Source organism: Momordica charantia, assembly GCF_013281855.1.
Source record: "Momordica charantia cultivar OHB3-1 chromosome 5 unlocalized genomic scaffold, Mcharantia_2.0 BLBB01000005.1, whole genome shotgun sequence".
Classification (NCBI taxonomy): Eukaryota; Viridiplantae; Streptophyta; class Magnoliopsida; order Cucurbitales; family Cucurbitaceae; genus Momordica; species Momordica charantia.
The window spans coordinates 612917-635209 of NW_028275163.1; the positions used below are offsets into that span (position 1 = coordinate 612917).

General features: G+C 37.9%; 3 protein-coding genes across 5 annotated transcripts; 1 reads left to right on the forward strand and 2 right to left on the reverse strand.

Moving 5' to 3' along the window:
• Window positions 1–3813, forward strand: LOC111015636 (low affinity inorganic phosphate transporter 1). Of its 2 annotated transcripts, none has more exons than XM_022290723.2 (2): window positions 1–132; window positions 2095–3813. In XM_022290723.2, the coding sequence occupies exon 2, from the start codon at window positions 2128–2130 to the stop codon at window positions 3688–3690; it is 1563 nt and encodes a 520-aa protein (XP_022146415.1). In that variant the 5' UTR covers window positions 1–132; window positions 2095–2127; the 3' UTR covers window positions 3691–3813. The 2 variants fall into 2 exon arrangements, with proteins under 2 accessions (XP_022146415.1, XP_087980737.1); XM_088124611.1 differs by lacking the exon at window positions 1–132 and adding an exon at window positions 461–568.
• Window positions 3814–5790: 1977 nt separating this feature from the next.
• LOC111015644 (phosphoenolpyruvate carboxylase kinase 1) lies at window positions 5791–7650 on the reverse strand. 2 transcript variants are annotated; one of them, XM_088123648.1, is made up of 3 exons: window positions 6536–7650; window positions 6163–6243; window positions 5791–6064 (listed from the first exon to the last, which is right to left on the reverse strand). In XM_088123648.1, the coding sequence occupies exons 1-2, from the start codon at window positions 7320–7322 to the stop codon at window positions 6188–6190; spliced, it is 843 nt and encodes a 280-aa protein (XP_087979774.1). In that variant the 5' UTR covers window positions 7323–7650; the 3' UTR covers window positions 5791–6064; window positions 6163–6187. The 2 variants fall into 2 exon arrangements, with proteins under 2 accessions (XP_087979774.1, XP_022146428.1); XM_022290736.2 differs by having other exon boundaries at window positions 5845–6243; window positions 6536–7647.
• Window positions 7651–8455: 805 nt separating this feature from the next.
• Window positions 8456–13070, reverse strand: LOC111015653 (actin-depolymerizing factor). Its single transcript, XM_088123893.1, is given in 5 exon segments — window positions 8456–8856; window positions 10319–11281; window positions 11283–11397; window positions 12333–12583; window positions 13026–13070. Coding segments are annotated over 4 exon segments (447 nt in total). The 3' UTR covers window positions 8456–8856; window positions 10319–11245.
• Between the last annotated feature and the right edge of the window lie 9223 nt (window positions 13071–22293).

Genomic DNA, 22293 nt, shown 5'->3' on the forward strand with positions numbered 1-22293 from the left:
ATACCCCTCCCCCCATTTTCTCCATCGCCACTGCTTCTCTTTGATCTCTTCTTCTCCTTCAATTTAATTCCCATTCTTAATTCTTAATTTCTCCGGCGATTCCGATTGCTTCCTCATTCCGTCGACGGCGAGGTAGCCTTCTCCTTTTTCCTGCTCTGTTATTCTAATAGCTGCCATTGCTCCAATTGCTCTACTGTGCTTTATTCTTTGATTTTGCCGCTCTTGTTTCCAATTTAACCTAATCAATTCAAACAGAGATGAATTTTGTTTTTCTTCCATGGACGATTCAGTTACTACTTTTCTTGCGCTTTTTTTCCTTTTCTTTCTCTATGGAAAATTTTGGAAAAGTAATATAATATAAATCCTGAATTGAATTGATCTTTTAATCGTTAATTCTAATTTCGGCCTAAATTATCTTCTCCAAGTTTGAGTGGCTCTGCCAACTTTCCAACTTCTCTTTCATGTCGGCTCCAGGGCGTACAAATCTTTAGAAACTAAAATTTTTTCTGGAAGTGGGTCCCTTCCCCTCAGTGGTGGCGAACGGATTTCCCCCGTACTCATGGAAAAGGTTTAATTCATAACTTTTTCAGATTTCGCTTTATTGAATTGAAAGTATTAATTAATAAAGAATTAAAACCCAACTATTTACTGAATTAACTGTTAAACTAATCAAATTGATATGATATGAATAATGAACCTTTTCTTTTTTTTTTTTTTTGTTCCCTGTTCCTATCCGTCTTCTAGGGCTGTACAGAATTATTGTTGAAAAAATATATATATCTAGTCTTAAGTTTCAATTTGTAGCCATTGGATTTCTTCTAAAAATTAATAGCCGTCTTGAATTTTGAAGGCTTAATCAATTTTGAGACGAATTCCTAATCTCTTCTCTTTCTATTTGTCAAGAGTTTGAATAAAATATTACAACTCTTTTGTCCATTTTCTCGCTGATTTTGTAGTGGGAAATTGATTTAATAATGGCTTTGGTCGATTCCTTTATTGACTGACTATGCATGGGGTTTGATTTCTTTTAATTGGATCTATCTTCTGCTGTCGTCATTTATTTATTTCTAAGATTAGGTCCACAGTTTTAGAAGTCCAGAGTTCAGATTTCACACGAAACCCCCAACCACTGAAGGAAATTTCGCGCCTCCTTCTATCGTCTTCTTCTCAGTTTTAATTTCTATGTTCACAAATAAAATCAACAAAAGATTTGACGGGAAAACAACTTGAAAATCGTGTCTTAAAGATCAATTTGGTTACTCTAGTTTGATCGAAGTAACGATAATTTAGTTCTAAACTTAATAGTTAATAATTTAGTTTTTGTAGTTTAAAATTTGTCACGATTCAGTACATGTAAAAATAGACACTTAATTTTGATTAAATTTATACCCTCAATATAAGTTTATCATACCATACCGTTGCAAACAATTATAGTCGAGTTGAATTTTTTATTTCCATATTTGGGTTAATGAATTAAATATATCATCATTCTTTTCGTTAAAATTAGGAAAACACAGCTTAATTTTTTACTATGTCGAATCCTGAATTAAGTTGTTGTTGTTGTGTTTAGGAAGTTCATATTAATTCATTAGATATATAGATTGTTAGTAAAATTTATATATTTTTCTTAAAGAACAAAAACTTTGGAAGAAAATTCTTTGCTCGGCATTAATAATGATTTTGACGTGTTTATTTTTATTTCTTTTTTTGCATCTTTCTTATCTGTCAAAATCTAAGAAATTTCTGAAAGGTTTTATCTTTTTCAAAATTCGTAACTAGATGTGATGTCAGCAATTTTATGGATAGTTATTGGCAGATACTATTACGTGATTGTGGTTGGGCATTGTTTGTCAGATTTTGGTTTTTTTTTTTTTAATACTCATTACTATACCTCTCTATTCCAGCCTTTTAGATATAGTAGTGTTGTCCATTTTAATGTAATATTGAACATTTTCACAAGAAGTTTAACACTATTTTTCTGAAATTGATTTAAGTTTTAAGATAAGTGGAGTTTTGTCTTAAAATGACCCAATAACTTTCACTACATGATATCAAATCCATATAGTGATGTGTGTACTATTTGTTTGGATTCAGGGGAAATATTTGTGTAAAAAGAGTAAGATCAGAATGGCAGGCGAGACACTGCAAGTGCTGAATGCACTTGATGTTGCGAAAACCCAATGGTACCATTTCACAGCAATAGTAATTGCTGGAATGGGCTTTTTCACCGACGCCTACGATCTCTTCTGCGTCTCTCTTGTCACCAAACTATTGGGCCGGATTTACTACCACCAACAAGGCTCCAACAAGCCCGGCGAATTGCCTTCAAACGTCGCCGCCGCCGTCAACGGCGTCGCTTTCTGCGGAACCCTCTCCGGCCAGCTCTTCTTCGGCTGGCTCGGCGACAAGATGGGCCGCAAGCGCGTCTACGGCATGACCCTCATGCTCATGGTCATTTGCTCTGTAGCTTCCGGCCTTTCTTTCAGCAGCACCCCGACTTCTGTCATCGCCACTCTCTGTTTCTTCCGATTCTGGCTCGGATTCGGCATCGGCGGCGACTACCCACTCTCCGCCACCATCATGTCGGAATATGCTAACAAGAAAACACGCGGCGCATTCATCGCCGCCGTGTTCGCGATGCAGGGGTTTGGGATTCTGGCCGGTGGGGTGGTGGCTATAATCGTCTCCGCCGCTTTCAACGCCAAATTCCCTGCTCCGGCGTACGAGGAAAACGCCGCCGCGTCCACCGTCCCGCAGGCGGATTACGTCTGGCGAATAATTGTGATCTTCGGCGCCTTCCCTGCTCTGCTCACTTACTACTGGCGGATGAAAATGCCCGAAACCGCTCGCTACACCGCCTTGGTCGCCAAGAACGCGAAACAGGCGGCGGCCGACATGTCGAAAGTGCTGCAGGTTGATTTGGAAGCGGATCGGGAAAGAATCGAGGAGGGGAAATCGAAGACCGAATTTGGATTGTTCTCGATGGGATTCCTCCGTCGCCACGGGCTCCACTTGCTCGGGACGACCTCCACTTGGTTCTTGCTGGACATTGCGTTTTACAGTCAGAATCTGTTTCAGAAGGACATTTTCACGGCCATCGGGTGGCTCCCTCCGGCGAAAACCATGAACGCCATTGACGAGGTTTTCAGAATCGCCAGAGCTCAGACTCTGATTGCGCTGTGCAGCACGGTTCCTGGGTATTGGTTCACGGTGGCGTTGATCGACGTAATGGGGCGATTCGCGATCCAATTGATGGGGTTTTTCTTCATGACGGTGTTTATGTTCGCGTTGGCCATTCCCTACAAGCACTGGACTCTGGAAGCCAACAGAATCGGATTTGTGGTGATGTATTCGCTGACATTCTTCTTCGCGAATTTCGGGCCCAACGCCACGACGTTTGTGGTTCCGGCGGAGATATTCCCGGCGCGGCTGAGGTCGACCTGCCATGGAATTTCGGCGGCCTCTGGAAAAGCTGGCGCCATCATTGGGGCTTTTGGATTTCAGTATACAGAAAAAGCAATTGGGGTTAAAAAGACGCTTATAATTCTGGGAGTAGTGAATGGTTTGGGAATGTTGTTCACTCTATTGGTTCCTGAATCGAAGGGAAAGTCTTTGGAAGAAATGTCGGGTGAAGCTGGAGAAGAGCCCGAAACCAGGCATGAATCTGATCACAGAACTATCCCTGTTTGAATTCCTTTTCCTTTTCCTTTTCTTTTGGGTAATATTTTGCCAAAAAAAATAAACACACTTCTGATATTTGCATTGCATATTTGGCAAATAAAGAGACGGCCCTCCTCTCGTGATTAGTGATCATTCTCTTGGGTTTATATAGGCCCATATACGGGCTATTGGGCCAGCAAGCTAACACAGCCCATTACAAAGGAAAATAAAAGAATTCAAATTTGGAAATGGGGGATGGAAGAATTCTTGGACGCTTTATTTTACAAGTCTTTAGGATGGAATTTACACGTTTAATTCACCTTACTCTTTATTCCACTGTTCAACCAAAGTAACGACTGAATTCCAAACTCTCATTTTCCATTTTTAAGGTACAAATACATTAATAGTTGCTAACTATTATAGTTTAATGCGCTTGTTCCTTTAAATGTGTTCAAATCTTTGTCCCTATTTTTTTCGTTTGGTTGTACTAAAAATAGTGCCTTAACAATTTAGTTATATTTTGATTAACTATTTTTATTTTCAATTAATAAAATATTATTTACTCGATAAAAGTTTCTTTCTAGACTTTCTACCATAAACAGAGTTGTCAATTTTTATTTTATTTTTTTTTTAACAACCAAAGTTGTCAATTTAAGAGAGAGGAACACCTTCTTGACGTAGACCCTCTCACAGTCTCACCAAATAAATTCAGTTTCTTAAATCGAGGGAAAAAAACAATTAAACTGCGTATTTTTCTAATTACATTTACTTTTTTTTTTGGACAATATTTGTAATTACATTTTTTTATATAAACATTTGTAATTACATTTACAGTTAGAGTCTGCAGACAAATTAATTCTAATATCACAATAGAATAATACCTTTTTAATTCTATAATTTTATGTTATTATAGTCTCTTCAATACGATATTGTTGTTTATTCTTTGTTTACGTTTTTGTTATTATTTTCGTGATGCTTCCTCACCTAGTTTTATAAACATTCGCAAAAGTTATAAAGTTTATTCAATAGAGTATTTAGCTTCATTTATCTCGTTCTTTTAATATTTTCACCAATTCATTTGAAGTTTAACAATAAAATTGAACAATTTCTATCCGTTTGTTTTAAAATTAAAAAATAATTAAACCGTTAAAACTAAATATAGGAAAATTGATGGAAATTACGGAATAGTACGGAATACGGCACCGTTCTTATCAATAAGAAGAAAGAACGGCGGGACTCGCTGCTGAAATCCCGTTATTGTGATTGCCGTCTGCGGGCTGCTTTTCTATATCACATTTTCCTCAATTATTGGGTTAACACTTTTTATTTTTTAAACACTATATCTTGCTTTACTTTTGTGATTTCTTTTTCTTTTCTTTTTGGACACAGCTTTACTTTAGTGATTAAACTTTGGATATTAAACAAAGAAGTAAATCCAACTTCGAACAATTTTAATTATGTTGTTAGATTTTGGATTGTATTTTTTATTTTATTATTTTTTTTTAGACAAGAAATAAGATACCAACCATTCATGTTTACTACAACTAAAATGACAATTCCAACCCTCTTAAATTTCAAGTTTTCAAATTCTCACTCTAAGTTTAATTATAAATTTAGTTATGAAATTTTAAAAGTTGCGCACAATATATCCGACCAAAAGGTCGATAGTTCGAATCCCAACCTCATATGTATATACATATTAATGAATCTTAATAAATGGACCATTGAAAATTCATGAATTTATAAAACCCTTAAATTTCAAATATCTATTAGATTTTTTTTTGTAAACGATCTATTGAATAGAATAACACTATAGTAGATTAAATTTCAACGTTAATGACTCCTATACCAAATTCAACTAATAAATGCATTAATTTCATGACATCAAAACTTAAACCAATTTTGACTGAGTTGAATAGAGATAAAAATCTTAATATTTCACAAAAAAAAAAAAAATTGCAGATATATTTTTCCGTCATTTGGATGGATTATAATTATAATTTTCCATCCCGAGTCCCACCATATTTATTGTTCTAAAGAAATAAATATAAACCCGTAAATCAAGTATGAATTAAATTTTGTAGTTTATCAAAAAGTAAAATAACCAGCCAAAAAAAAAAGAAAGATAAATAAGATAAAATTTGTTGATGCGTAATTTGATAGCATATGATTTTTGAATATCAATTATGGGATGCCAAAGATTTTCTTTCTATTATTGAAAGAAGAATTTAAAGCGTCGAGATCAGTAGCAGAAAATAGATGGTTCAAAGAACTGTGGCGTGGCCAGCCATTGCACAGAAATTTACAGAAAGGTTTAAAGAGATTATACGAACTCTTTCAGTAACTGGTTTATATGCTCTGCTCTGGCTTCATTTGGTTCCGCCATCTCTATGATACGCAAACCCTTTGTACAAAAACAAAAACAAAACAAAAGAACGAAGAACAAGATCAGTGCCATCTATCTATACGACTCTGCTTTCTACTTTTTTTTTTTTTTTTTACTTTTAATTTGTGCAAAAGTTCAGGTTCAGGCTAGCTCCGTCGCCGGCCTGGCTCCTCCGCAGCTCGTTATCCACGGGTGTCCTGCTTCCGCCAAATCAAACAAAAATTACAAAAAGGAAGAAGACGAATACTGTAAAATAAGTTTAATTAAGCCATGGATTTGTCGGTATTGTGTTCGAATCAATTGATAAGATCTTAAAGATTCAGGAAATTGTACGAAATTAATTTAAGTTTTAGGGCATAATAAGGCGTAAGAAAATTAAATTGTCGAAACGAATCATAACAACGTTCGCCAAAAGATTGATTAGAGAGTAGAGACCGACGGGAAAGAAAAATTAAGAGCAAATTTCAGGTATGTATGGAAGGAACTTACTGAGGACTTGTTCAGCGGAGAATCTTCTGAAAACGTCTTTACAGAGCATTTTTCGGAGCAAGTCTTTCGCGGCGGGAGATACGGAGTGGAACACTCTGGAGGGAAATCTCAAATTTGCTCTCAACACCGCGTGGAAGATCTCAGCCACCGATTCACCGTGGAACGGCGGAAAACCGGCCAACATAACGTACAACACAACGCCGGCACTCCACACATCAACCTTCTCGCCGTAATCCTTCCCTGCCAGCACTTCCGGCGCCACGTAGTACGGCGTTCCGACGACGCCGTTCATGGACTCTTCGCCCTGCCTGAACATCTCCGCCGATCCGAAATCCGCAAGTTTCACCGAGTCCCATTCGTCGAAGAGAATGTTGTCCGGCTTGATATCGCGGTGTGCGACTCCGAGACGGTGACAATGAGCCAGGGCCTGCATAAGCTGCGACATAATCGAAGCAGCCTGAGCCTCGGAGAACACCTGGAGAGTGATTCGAGTGTGGAGATCGGAAGAAGAACAGAGATCGAGGACCATATGGAGGTGAAATTCGTCCTCGTAGAGATCGTGGAGCGCGAGAATGTGAGGGTGAGAGTAGAGAAGATGCAGGATCTTGGTCTCGTTAACGAGGCATTCGGCATCAAGTGAATCACCGGCGGAGATTCGCCGCCTGTCGATGGTTTTGACGGCGTAGAATTCACCGGAGGCTCTGGAAGTGCATCGGAAAACAGTACCGAATCGTCCCCGGCCGATCTCTTCGATTACCTGATAGTCTCTCTTCAATGCGTCGCTCATTACTGTGTTCTCTCTCTCTCTCTCTTTCTTTTTTGTTTCACTGTAAAACGTACGGAATCTATCTAATTGGAGAGCGTTCGGTTCGCTTTTTATTGAACGAAGTAAAAACGTTGAGTGAAAGGAAATTCAATTGTTCTCGGAATGTTAGGAGGAATATTCGGTGTGGTCAGCGGCCAATGAGAGATCGCCACGTTGGTCAACCACAAAACCGTACTCATACATAGCCGTTCGATAGGAAACAGACTTCTAGAATCTCCAAATTACAAGATTGCCCTCTCTCTCTCTCTCCGTTCTCCGTTGGCGTTACCGTATCCTCCAAGGAAGCTTAATACGTACGGTCGTTTTAAATTGACATTTGTAATTCCAAAAAAAATAATAAAATTTCTATTTTACTTCCGAACTCTTTTTCTTTTTTTGGTAATAGATATTTTCATTCCGAACCTTTATACTAATTTTGCTTTATAGATTTCAAACAATTATGCGAATTTACATAAAAATCTAACGTGAACATAATTTAATGGTCAGTATCTTACCTCTTTTAACATTTATTGTACTAAAAAATAATTGACATAATTTTTTTTAATAATTTAATAATAATCTACCCAATGTCCAATTTGATAATTATTTTATTTGGTTCTATTTTTTAAAATTAAATTTATAACACTATTTTAATTATATATATCTTTTGTTTTATAATTTGCTTTTAAAAATATTTTCAAAATTTATGCGATTTTTAAGAACTAAAAAGTAGTTTTCAAATTTTTATTTTTATTTTTTAAATTTGATTAAGAAATTAAATACATTTTTAAGATGGAAATGCATAAAAGAAATTAGAAAGAAACAAGCTCAGTTTTTAAAAAATAAAAATAAAAAGTAAAAAAACAAAATCATTATCTAATTTAATCAATTATATTTAACTTCAAGTAGTTATTTGTGTATATATATATTCGATTTCTATTAAAAGTTCAATGACAATAAAATATATATATATATATATATATATATATATATATATATAAAAAAAGGTGTATAGAATAAGACAAAAAATTTGTTAAAATAAATTATTTAATATATATTTTTATTTGTTTTGTAAAAGTATGTTTTCATTTGTTGTTACCAAATATTTACTCAAATAGCATAACATAAATATATATTTTCAAATATAGCAAGTGAGTTTGAGTTCTATTTGAATCGTACAATTTTTAAAAATAAAGATTTATTTTTACACTTATGCTCCTATAAAATAGGCTAAAAGAAATTACATTTATATTATATTTTTTTAAATTGAAACTTGTGATATTTTTCGAAACATATATTAAATTTATGGCATGCAGGAAGTGGCGTGATTGGGTTGAAATGAAAAAATGGTCCATTGATTCGAGACGACGCGTAGTTTCCAACTTCCTGTACAGAACGTTGTCGTTTAGGAAGCACGGAGATTGCTAGCAAAACCTGAACGCGTGTTGCTCATGCCGGTCGACCCAGCGTTCCATCATCAACGTGTTCCGCTCTTTCTGGAAGCCCGTTACAGTTCCTGAGAATTCAAATTTTTGAAAAATAGAGAGCTAAAGTGTAAATATACAGAGTTCTTTACCAAAGAGAAGACACATTTATTTATGAATAGACAGCTCCTTTATTGAAGTTGTCGAATACAAAATCTGATCTGACAACGATGACAACAAATGGAAGCAAATTTTTCCTTTCTTTAATCAACAAAAATATGATTGAGAGGCATAAATTAAGGAATAAAGTGGAGAAATATTAAATTAAGTTATAACTTTTGAACCAACCACCTAAATTAAATTATTATTATTATGACCCCCTGTCGTTTTGGTCAGATAATAAGCCAAGACTTCCCCACCCAGAGTCTGGTCAACCAGTAGAATATTCAAATAATTTCACGAACCATCACTTTACCCTATTATATTTAGTTGTCAAAATATCTAGTAGGATATTAAATTTTAGGTAAATGAATGTCATAGATTGAACTCATCCTCTGAGCATTTTAATACTTATATGGTCCTTATTTAGCTTACATTTTCAAGAAATTTTAATACTTTTTACTTTTTTCCTATCAGTATACAATATACCTTTCTTTTTCTTTCGCTCTCACTCCATTTATTTTTCTCTTTCTCTCAAATTTTGTCATTCTGGTGTTGACCTGCAGGAGATATTATAGTTGGCCGTAATCCATTTAGGCAGAAGGTACCCACGGGTACGTATTCGCTTTATATTTATTGCACATGCACGCCAACTGATCAAAGTGTTTGATAAATTAGCCTGACTGCATTTCAGCCGCAGATCCAAGATTTTTCCTCCCCCATCGGCCGGAAAATGGAAGCCCACAACAAACAGCTTCTGGGTCCACCAGATTTTCGGAAACGAGAGGCTGGAGTTTTTGAAGCTTTTCTTTTTCACTAGTATTGGCTTTTGGAGAAACCAAAGGGCTAACCCAAATTATAAGGTAATTCCTTACTAGATAAACGGATACTAGTGGGACAAGGTGAGATACATGACAGCCATTAACTCAAAACTGATCTATGCAAATTGTCAGTTATTTGTTTGTTCGTTCGTTTGTTTTTTCTTTTTTTCTTTTTTTTTTTTTGGGGGGGGGGGGGGGGGGGGGGGTCTTTCTTTCTTTTCTTCATGGGACCATTTGACAGTTTTTTGCTTTTTATTGCTTCACGGAGAGGTATCAGAAAACTTCTGATGTTGCTATCAGAAGGTGTATCTGATAACCATTTGTTCGTTTATGGTGGCCCTGATCGATAAGTGGTTGTTCTCCTTTGCTCTAAAAGCCCTTCTATTATCATTAGTTTCTTATCCGACCTTCGCCTTCCATGTTATCATTAGTTTCTTATCCGTCCTTCACCTTCCCTATTATCAATTTAATGTATTTTCTCATTCTAATTTTTATTTTTAAAGAATTGACGTGACATTAATCTCTAGATCTTTAAAACATAGACATCAAATGAGTAAGGAGAAGAGAGAATTACTTGAATGGAAGAATTGAGAATCGAACAGCAATGAAGTCACATCCAGGATCATCTCCCAACCAATGGAGCAAGTTTATTGACCTCCGCTCATCATAATTGAAAAAGATGCACCTTGTAGCAATAACCGCCTTCTTTTAATCAAATAAAATAGCTAGTTTATTGGCCATAAAAGTTCTGTGCAAATGTCAAGGAGAAAGTGCAGTAAAAGATTCTGAGTTCTTTACAGTTTGCACCAAACTGTTATGTCTAGAAGTTAAGCTGGAGACTTTTTAATGTTAGAAAGCAATTGAATAAAAAGAAAGGAGCAAGAAATATAAAGAGAAGACCTGACTGGTGGTCATGTTTTAGATTGAGAAAGTACTTCAAGACAAGTTTACAACATCACCTTAGAAGCATCGTGGCAGTAAGGAAGAAGCTCCAGTTATCCTGCTGGCGGCAGTGGCTATCAAAATCACAAGCCCCTAATCAGCCTTCACAGGTGGCCATTAACGACTCAGATATATATAGGAACATTTTTAGTTTTAGGAATTAATAAGGCACAGTCATGATGTCGTATAATAGATCTCTAAGTATTCCTTAATGGGGATTCGTTTAAATTCGAGTGTAGTGCTGATGGACCTCCCATCACAAAGGTATATGTGAGGAGGAAGGGGAGGGTGAGAGAGTAAGTGCAAACCGTTCTCTTGTTGGCCCAGGGAGGAAAATGTTATACGTGGCAGAGGGGTCTAAAGTTAGTTAGAGGAGAGAATTTCTGGATTATTCCTTGAGGTTAGTATATGTACTTTTCTGCTTCTTGAGGGGATTATCTTTTTGCACTTGAGTCCATAGAAGGATAGGAAGGAGAGGTACGGGAGCTCTCTAAATCTCCCTTGATATTGTAATCTGTCTCTCATATATAAATAATAGAAGCAGAGTTCTATCAAGTGCTTAGTTTGCACGGTCTCTAAGGACTTCAATATCCATCTTCAGTTGGGTCAGTTGCCTGAATCTCGTAATGGATTCCCTCCAATTCCCTTCTAAACCTGTCCTTTGATGTTGCATAAAGCATCTTGGAACGGATCCTTGATACAGATGGAGACCTGCAAAGATAGTAATCGTCAAAAAATCACAAGAGCTGGAGTAGATCATCTTGAGCAAGAGTGCATCAAACAGTCACTCAGTCAGCATAACCACCGCACCACTTTATTTCTACGCCGGCACAACTATAATAACAGTATCAAAACATTGAATATGTCTGCTAGTGTACAGAAAATGTAAGAAATCAGGTATGGAACTACAGACTGGATGCGTCCCCCTAGAGGAAAGAGTGTCAAAGATTGGCAGGTAATTGCCAATGCCTTGTAGAACCAGACTGCAGGTCAAAAATATTACAATAAGAATAGTTATGAATGAACGGTTTCTTGGTACAACAGCAAAGCAATAGCAAGAGGGCGGGAACTAAAACAACTGATTATGTTATTACAACAACAGGGCAAACTCATGGAGCAATTTAACAACCAAGTGGAATTACTAATCTCAGATAATATAAGTAGAAAACCACCCTCGTATATAAATTTCCTAAATCCCTGTTGTTAAAGGCAGAGTGACATATATAACGCTTAACTATACAACAAGACAATAATTTCATGAAACAATATCGGAAAGAAAGTTGATCAAATACGTTAGGTATTTGACGGCTCCCCAAAATTTTCACCGTTCATCCATACCACAAGGCATTTGTGTTTTTAATTCATGCCAGCTAAGCTAGAAATATCACCTGATCTTTAGGTTTAACACAAAGAAAAATACTTGATATAATGAGATGGTTAAAGAACATGAAAGTAAGCAGAATCTTGCAGATACAGTAATGAAAGTTCCAAGAAGTAAATGCAATACTCCTTTAATACTAGAGGTACCAATAGTTGGAGGTTGAACCTGATAACAAACATAAAAGGAACAAGAAGAAAACTAAACAATAAGTCAAATTACTGAACTAACCCGGGAAATACTTTTAAAATGAATTAAAATAACTAACCATGAAATGAAAAAGATTTTGCTCTTTTGGTAGTTCTCAGAAGTCACAAAATCAAAGTCAAAAACTGCATATCTATAGTCATTCTCAGGCAACGAAGCAGTGAAATCATCAAAGCTCTCAGCTGGGCTCCCAGTCTTTTCCACCACCACCTCTTTTTTCTTTTCATCAATCATAAAAATCACATACCGGTGAACCTTCTTTCGCTGAAGTTCCAGGTATGTGCTTTTGCTATGCTCAGTGTCACAACCATACTAGTAGAGAGTAGGTTGTGACGCCCACGTAGTGTGCAAGTGTCAGCGACAAGCATATGTCGCCCATCGGGCCATGTCAAGGGCCGAGAGTGAAGTGCCGTGATGCGACCAAGGAGGATGGTGCATCACCTATCACACCATATGGATGTGCTCAAGAATGCCTAGAGAAGGCATATGCAGAATGCAAAGCGAAGGCGACGTCAGTGGTGTCGGTGACAAGCTCAACGGGGGCCAGTTGGGGCCCCGGGCCACGACCCTAGAAGTTGGGGTTCTGTCAAGAGTTTGGACGAGCGGCTTTAACGTTAGATGCATATTAGTGAGATATGTAAGCACGCCAAGTTTCGTGTCAATCGGAGTTCAAACGTGCACTCTACGTTGGCGAGTGACTCCTCGCCACTTTCGACGTTCATGCCTGCCAAGTCAAGTTTGCCTTAGAATGTACCTTAGGGGGAGGCATGGTGTTGGCTCTCCACCACCCCTGGGCCATGTCAGGGCCTAAGTGAGCCACCCCATGGCACATGCGTGTGTCATGGCGAGGGCGAGCGTCTACAAGACGAGTGTCTTGGGCGACTTTCGTCGAGGATAGAAAACTCGAGGACAGTGTCGGGCGGCACGGGTGTGCCGGCATTGCGCCTCGGTCCATGTGTCGGAGGTTGCACCACGAGGGTCCCTATGCAGTACGGTATGCTCAAACGACACGGCACGAGCGCAAGAGTCGTCGTGCCACGATAGTGTCCGGATGGCTGGATGTCCGGAAGGTCCCGATCATTAAGACAAGCACATGGGTCGGTTCTCGGTATGCGTGCCCAAGTGAGCAGTGAAGCCCGATGACATCCCGACGCTCGGGGTGACATCCTAAAGTACCAGTGGGCACCCGGTAAGTGAGAAAAAGCTAGTCTTGGCCCGGTAAGCGGCAAGACTCATCCCGGTTGCCAAGTTTAGTCATTCCTTGTCCGGAAGTCGGCAGGAATCATCCCAGCAGTACCCGGTAAGGCCGTTTAGCCCGTTATTGACTAGTTTCTCGGCAGGAATGGTCTTAGAGGCGTCTGATGGGCCCGATAAGCTAGTTCTGACATAGTTAAGCGGCGGATGTCCCGGTTGTACCCGGTTGGCGTTTTAAGCTCGTTCTGGCCTCGTTATAGGTCAGAACTCATCCCGGTAAGGTCCTGGCTCATCGTAGGAGCAGGACGATCGAGTGACCGAGAACCAAGATGGTTGAAAACAAGTTGCGACGTCGCGTTCAGAAGACCTTGGCCTAGAGTAGAGGCAAGGTAGAGCCGTGGGACTTGGCCTAGTGTAGAGGCAAGCCGGCTAGAGTCGCGTTAGAGTTTAAATGCACGTACGGGCGACGTGCATTGCCGAGTCAAGGGAGAATTCCGCTGTAAGTGAAGCTCGGTCGAGGAAGAAAGAACCTCGCCTAAGGTCCGACGAAGCCACGAAGGGGCGTGAAAAGTGGATTGGAGCTAGAGTTCCTCGTAAGGCTGGCCATGGTCTAGCTTAGATCATGGCGCCGCACGGTTGAAAAATGTACGACCGTGACATTTGGTATCAGAGCCAAAAGTTGGCTCCGTGAGTAAAGACAAGGCCCAAGTCGACTTAGTTCAGACCCATCCTTTGTGCGTTTAGTCGGATAGTTTGACAAAGCCAAGTTCAGATTGAAGACTCCGCAAGTGTGTCAAGAGTGCCAGTTTGGCAGGACAGTTGCGTCAGTCAGTATCAGAGGCAGAAAGTAAGAGTTGAAGCCGGACTTCTTGAGACTCAAACAATGTCGTCAATAGGCATTCGATTGGGGGAAGTCCATCCCATTAGAAAGCAAGACCCAAGTCCCTTGCCTAAGGCTTGGCGGTTCCGTTGTGAGCGGAAGCGATCAAGAAGGCAGCGTTTAATGATGCTCCCATAAGTCGTGGAGCTATCTTGAAGCCAAGTGCGGAGTAAGCCGCAAGAAGAAAGAAACGCATGTCAGTGGTCATAAAGTAGGCCAAGACTGAGTGCGCAAGAGCAAGCATGAAAGAAACTGAAGACGAACCAGGTAGGGTGTCTTCGAAAGAGCCATTACCATCAGAGGGATAGTGTCAATGGCTGCAAGCAAACAAGCCGAGGGTCAGTGCGACATGCGCCGGTCAAGTACAAGAGAAGCATCAAGTAAGTTCACAGTTGGTGGACAATGTGGCTAAAGCAAAGAGCCAGTTCAAGAAAGGGAAGTGGCCCGAGACAATGGGTCGCTTGCCCCAAGTTGTGCTTAAGAAGTGAGCACGCGTGTCCCTTAAGTTGAAACACTCTTTAGTACGGGCTTGCAGGTGCGCCCAAGAGAATGGGCCAAGTTGCATGACGAGTTTAGAGTGAACGACTTCGCAGAAAAGTTCAAGAGGCCAGTAGTTGCTCAAGAAGGAGCGTTAGTCTGGTGCGATTATGTTCGTAGGAAGCTGCAGGCAGCGAAGAGTCGTGCAGCGTATTTGCCACACGAAGGTGGCATAAAGGCAGCCGTCGGTGTTGTCCGTTTGTCGCAAGAGGCGGCATGAGAACGTTACCCTGGAGGGTGGCGTAATAGAAGCCTTGTGCAGTTTGCTTACTTACCACAGCAAGTGGTCTGAGAAAAAGGCTTGTTGCAGTTGTGCGTGCCACGACAGGTGTCCTGTTGAAGACGTTGGCGAAGGGTAGGGCCAACTTGAAGTGAGCCTCAGAGTAAAGTGTTAGCTGCCTCAGTAAAGTGTCAGTGGTTCAGAGAACTTGAGAGTTGAAGTCAAGTGGGCTTGAAGCAAGGGCCAAAGTGTGCCCAAGTTTAGTACTCTGTTTCTGAATCATGTCTTGGGCCAAGTCCGAAAGCAGGGCGCGAGAAGGTCCGCGAAAGGAGACTTTTTCATGAGCATTGTACCAAGTTGATGTTCTGCTGCAACGCTGAGAAAGAGCCGAGTCAGTTAGCCAGTCTGAAGAAGACGTCATCGAGAGCGATGATGAGTTTAAGTGGGGGAGAGTGTTACAATCCTAACTCTTATCTTTGGATTGTACCCCACGAGTAGGTCATCGAGGACGATGACAGTTTAAGTGGGGGAGAATGTCACAACCATACTAGTAGAGAGTAGGTTGTGACGCCCACGTAGTGTGCAAGTGTCAGCGACAAGCATATGTCGCCCATCGAGCCATGTCAAGGGCCGAGAGTGAAGTGTCGTGATGCGACCAAGGAGGATGGTGCATCACCTATCACACCATATGGATGTGCTCAAGAATGCCTAGAGAAGGCATATGCAGAATGCAAAGCGAAGGCGACGTCAGTGGTGTCGGTGACAAGCTCAACGGGGGCCAGTTGGGGCCCCGGGCCACGACCCTAGAAGTTGGGGTTCTGTCAAGAGTTTGGACGAGCGGCTTTAAAGTTAGATGCATATTAGTGAGATATGTAAGCACGCCAAGTTTCGTGTCAATCGGAGTTCAAACGTGCACTCTACGTTGGCGAGTGACTCCTCGCCACTTTCGACGTTCATGCCTGCCAAGTCAAGTTTGCCTTAGAATGTACCTTAGGGGGAGGCATGGTGTTGGCTCTCCACCACCCCTGGGCCATGTCAGGGCCTAAGTGAGCCACCCCATGGCACATGCGTGTGTCATGGCGAGGGCGAGCGTCTACAAGACGAGTGTCACGGTCGTACATTTTTCAACCGTGCGGCGCCATGATCTAAGCTAGACCATGGCCAGCCTTACGAGGAACTCTAGCTCCAATCCACTTTTCACGCCCAAGACACTCGTCTTGTAGACGCTCGCCCTCGCCATGACACACGCATGTGCCATGGGGTGGCTCACTTAGGCCCTGACATGGCCCAGGGGTGGTGGAGAGCCAACACCATGCCTCCCCCTAAGGTACATTCTAAGGCAAACTTGACTTGGCAGGCATGAACGTCGAAAGTGGCGAGGAGTCACTCGCCAACGTAGAGTGCACGTTTGAACTCCGATTGACACGAAACTTGGCGTGCTTACATATCTCACTAATATGCATTTAACTTTAAAGCCGCTCGTCCAAACTCTTGACAGAACCCCAACTTCTAGGGTCGTGGCCCGGGGCCCCAACTGGCCCCCGTTGAGCTTGTCACCGACACCACTGACGTCGCCTTCGCTTTGCATTCTGCATATGCCTTCTCTAGGCATTCTTGAGCACATCCATATGGTGTGATAGGTGATGCACCATCCTCCTTGGTCGCATCACGGCACTTCACTCTCGGCCCTTGACATGGCCCGATGGGCGACATATGCTTGTCGCTGACACTTGCACACTACGTGGGCGTCACAACCTACTCTCTACTAGTATGGTTGTGACATTCTCCCCCACTTAAACTGTCATCGTCCTCGATGACCTACTCGTGGGGTACAATCCAAAGATAAGAGTTAGGATTGTAACACTCAGCAACACCCATTCCAGACGAAGCATTAGTCTGAATTTCAGACAACTTACTCAAAGCATTAGTTTTCCTCTAACAGCAGCCGTGATTCTGTGAACTACTTACTAATTAACAGATTACAATTTCATGTAGTCTCTATTAAAATATTGATAAAAGATTAAATCTACTATATCCATCGGTTGAAGTGCTTTTTGGTTCAATAGTAGTTTAATATTCCACATCTCAAATCACTGTCCATAAAGAACAAACTCCAAATATTTTAAATATAAGGCTAATGCAACATTACGAGCACCGGACTTGTTTTTAACCAATAATCCATTCCTAGAGTTTAATTATTTCATTGTATCTTATACACCCCAAATTAATATCGTCTACGGTGTTTTCATGATTAATAAATTATACTCTCACTTTTTTCCTTTTATCATTTTCCTTTTCTGGTTGAATTTGCATCGAGCAACAGCATGATAAACATCAAGACCAAAATGCTTATTCATAGAGCAGCTTCAATATTGCATGCGCTAAAAATGGGGCTGCAATCCAGTATCCAACAAAATCAAATAAGAGAACATTTGCAATTATGATCCAGCTATTGGAAAATATATTCCGAAAGAAATCACAGTAAGCTATTCTTCAAGCAGCATTATAAATAACCAAATGAAATCCAAGAGATTCAAACCTAAAAAGTTAACCGAAGGTTCGGTTCACTATTAGAGCCGAAAATCGGATGATGATCAAAAGCCTAGTCTCCGAGTAGCTCCGATCAAGAGAATTCGTAATGAAAAGAAAAATGTCAGCAACATGGAGATTAAAAAAAAAATTACAATTATACTCGAACATATGGCATGACCACAGAAATGACTCCAAATAAATAATCAAGCTACATAATCTAAACAAAGTAAGAGATCTAGGAGAAATGAATTAGTTATCGATCTAAGCGTGTGGAATCTTACCCCTCTGGAAGCCATTGCTGCGGAAAATGCTCAAAGCTGGAGATACTGGTAGTGAACGACTTGGAGGAACAGAGACATAGGAAGAAGGAATCTACGGATGAAGAAAAAATAGCTTGAAAAGGCCACTGAGGAATAAGAAGCTTCGAATTTGCCTCTCTTTCGAAGCTCCAAGTTCTGTGGTCCGTCGAGAGTGAAGAACTGGAGGGCCAAAAGCAAAGCAAGAAAGCGATGACTCACACTCACCAATATCTTCCGAATACATTTCTGTTTTTTGTCAAAATTGTTTTTTATTTAGTTACGATTTTATAATTTATAAAATCCATAGTTTTTTTTTTTTCCAACAAGACATAGATCCCATTCATAACCTCTTAGAGATAAATATATGTTAATTATTATGTCCGTTTTAACCTCAGTTGATTAAAGATGAGATATTAAGAGCATATTTAGTATGCAATTAGATTGTGTTTATTATTTTCATATTCATTTTAAATCACTAAGTTCTGTGGATATCTGTGAGCAGTTTTTTTGGATTAATTTAAATAGTGAAAATCTTGGATACATCTTTTCCTTTTTTTTTTCTTAATTGAAACTTTAAAATATAAAAGTATATTGAAAATGATAAAAATTTTGATATATATATTATTCCATGTTATAAAAATTCTTCATTTTTGTTAAAATTAATTAATAATATTTTAAATTGAATTAAATATTGAGTTGGTAATCATCACTAGTTTACAAATGTATTATTAAATATCTTAAACAATTATTTTAATTGATATTCAATTTTCCTAAGCTACCAAATACATATTAAAAATTCTAAAACCATAGAATACAATTCTATTTTTTTAATCAAATTTCTTGTTTTCAGATTTTATATTTAGAGACGACTAATCAAACGAAGCATAAATTTTCAATATACATATTTTTTCATGACAATTAATATGTTCGTATATTAACGTGGGCCAAAAAAAAATGAAAGTGATATAAAAGATATTTGACTAGGGAATATGTTATTTATATTCTATTGTACACAATATTATTAATATGAATATAATATTAACCATACGAATTTAAAACTTAAAATGAGCAAAACAGTTTAGTCAATTTTTATGGTATTTTTGACTCTTTTTAGATATCAATTAACATAGTTATTTGGTTGATATTTTTACAAAATTGGGAGTTAAAAAAAATTAAACAAATTATATGTATTAACATTTGAAACCTTACCCAAACATCATTTCAAATTATTTGAGAAAAAAAAAGGATAATATTTTATTTATCTAACTCTATTAATTATTCTTCACTCCCTACTTCTAATCGAATTAACCATTTCAAACACGAAAATTCTCTTATTCTTCTTTTTCTTTTTAACAACGATGCAAGTTCAATAAAAATATATATATATTTTTTATAGAATATATAAGAGTAGGGATCGAACACACAACCTCATAGTTAGAGATATATGTCAATCATCGTTGAACTATGCTTGTATTGACATATATTTATAATATTTAGTGGTTCAAGGATAACATTAATGCATTTTTTTCGCATTTGTGTGAAGGTTCATGACATCATGTAACTATGTAAGTGACTTTTATCTTTATTAATAGAATATATACAAATATTTGTTTTTCTTTTTTGTTAACTATTCAACTATCACTAACTGATTATTGCATGAAAATTAATTTCAAATTATTAATTTATTCTTCGGCTAACAAACGCATTAGACCTTTTAAATTTTGACATGTCAACTGTTTATGATCGTCGTAGGAAAATTGATCATTTTGACTTTATTAAAGTAGCATTAATCATTAATCGCTAATTGGGCAATTTATTTAAGGGTTAATTACAAGAGATCCCGAATTTTAGACTTAATCCACATAATTAAAGATATATAAATTGAAATTGCTAATCATATAATTTTACATAGTAGTAGATGGCTTTCTTTGTTAAGATAAGTAAAAATTTTTGTTGTCTGGTCAATAGAAGAGTATTATTATTATTTTTTTATAATCCAAGGAGTCGGCGACCCTTTGGTCTTTATGTTCCTATATTTGGAGGTATGTGCACCGTCTCCATACTCGTTATATATCGCTTGACCCTCATGATAATCTTAAAAACTTTTGTTGCCTAGTCAATAGAAGAGTATTATTAATCATATAAAATAGCTTCGACGAAATGAAAACCATCATAGATAGGTTCATTGACCGCTTGACCCTGTTACATTTTCTTTTCTTGTCTTTGATCTACAACATTTGATTACCCAGAAAAATACATACAAAAATTAATTACCTTGCTACACAATTAGTACCATGGTCGAATATTAATGCAGGAGTAGACATTAAAAGAATACTAATTTTTTAAAGATTTTTTTTCCCTAAAAATCAATAGTTTTCTAAACTGATTATTAATCAATAGTTAACTAATTTAAGATTATAGTCACACAACTATTTGACTTGACTAATTAAATATTTTTAACGCGAGTTAAAGACTATTTTTTTTAGACGCGACCCACGTTTTTATTATCATTCAATACATGTGCAATAATTTACCTTTGATGTTCATTGTTTTAAATATAGTTGATGTTTTTAGAATATAAAATGAAATAAGACGATATACATCGTGTTATAAAGATATCAAGTGGTACTAAGAATGGTTTTTCTAAATCTTGGTGAGTGTGAACATATAGCATGTAAGCCGCTAAGTTTTGACCTTTAATAAATTAATTTGAACCATTTTCATAAAGTCGTAGCCTTATTCATGAGTTTTATTTACCTAATTAATTTATAATTTTTTACATCCTATTGTGGACTTAATAAAGCGTGTATATTGAATTGACCATCACCATCTTCATGAGAACAAACAAAATAACTACTCTTAAAGTTAACATTTTTTTTTCAAAATTTAGAATATACAATAAAATTTGTTAAATTGATATATATCGATTTTTTTAAGTACATATAGTATGTATTAGTTAAGGCGTGTTGATCTCATCACCAAAATAATCAATTGCAAATGTTATGTCATGTGGTATTTTAAGATTAAAACAAAAAAACTAAAAAAAAAAGGTCAAATTAATTGAAAATCATATGATTAGGTTCAACGAGCACATTCTTAATAAAGTAGCTTTAGTTACTCTTGCTTATTTATTCAATATACTAATTTGCAAAATAATTGGCCTCGATATATTCTACAAGATATATTAGTTTTTTTAGATAATATATTAGTTATTATTTTACTATTTTTTTAATAGCAAGTAATTGTATTAGAAAAAGGAGATGTCCTTTATTTGAGAAAATATTCATCTCAATTAGGCCCAAAAAGTAGGAGAGCAGTGATTCTAAATTGCTTTGTGATGATTAGAAGAGGAACTAGAAGAGATTTACTGACGGCTGATTCAATAATTATAGACTTCATCTTCCCAGAAAACTTAGCCGAATGAGTTTTTATAAGAAATTTAACTCGAAAACTCGTCTCTCGACATAAGCCTTCTGCGTCACACTCCACATCTTCAAAAGTTCCCATAGCATTTTCAAGTCATATCGTCGTTATTTAATGAATAGAGAGATAGCTGTAGATAGTTTTGAAATTACTTGCATTCAATTATAATTTATATAATTATGTTGATATTAGTATTGTTACTATAATCAATTGGCATTAGACTTGTTTGGGCTCGAAACTGCCAAGTCCGGATAAGTACTAGATCGGCCGCTGTTCCACACCTTCCCAGACTACTCACGAAACCTGCATAACAAAGTTAGCACTTCGACGAACAAGTTAGTTCTAGTCCGAACTAACTCGCCGAGTTTATCTAGGATTGGGTACCTTGCATTTAAAGCAAGAGTTTCTATTTATAGAAACTGGGCCCGACAGGAATTCTGACACACCCTAAAAACGCGGCGTGTTGTCGGGTTCGGAAGAGACCACGTTACAGACTTTGTCATAGGTCGGTTCGGTGTCCTAGCTCATACTCCGCCAGCCGACCTAAGTGTTTTGGAGTCAATTTTCATATTTTGTGTGCGCGTTGGTTCTATTCGCCTTTTCGAATATGACAAGACTGGTAAAAAATGGTGGGAGTCACTAGGCACGAACTTTAGATCTTCATCAATGGCTCGAGTCGAAAGGGTTGGTGGTAGAGAAAATGGATCTAAAGTAGGAGATGAAGATATTGTATTTCCTTTTCATTTTCTGTCTGACACCGACACCGAACCAAATTAGTAATGCTAGTAATCTGATTACAAAAAAATTCTTTTTGAAATCATTTGGTCTTACGATCGCCCCATTTAAACAATTTTTCACATACTATACTAATTATCAAATTTTTGTCTAAACGAACGTACCTCAGCGATGATTAGCATATATATCCAATTAAGAGATT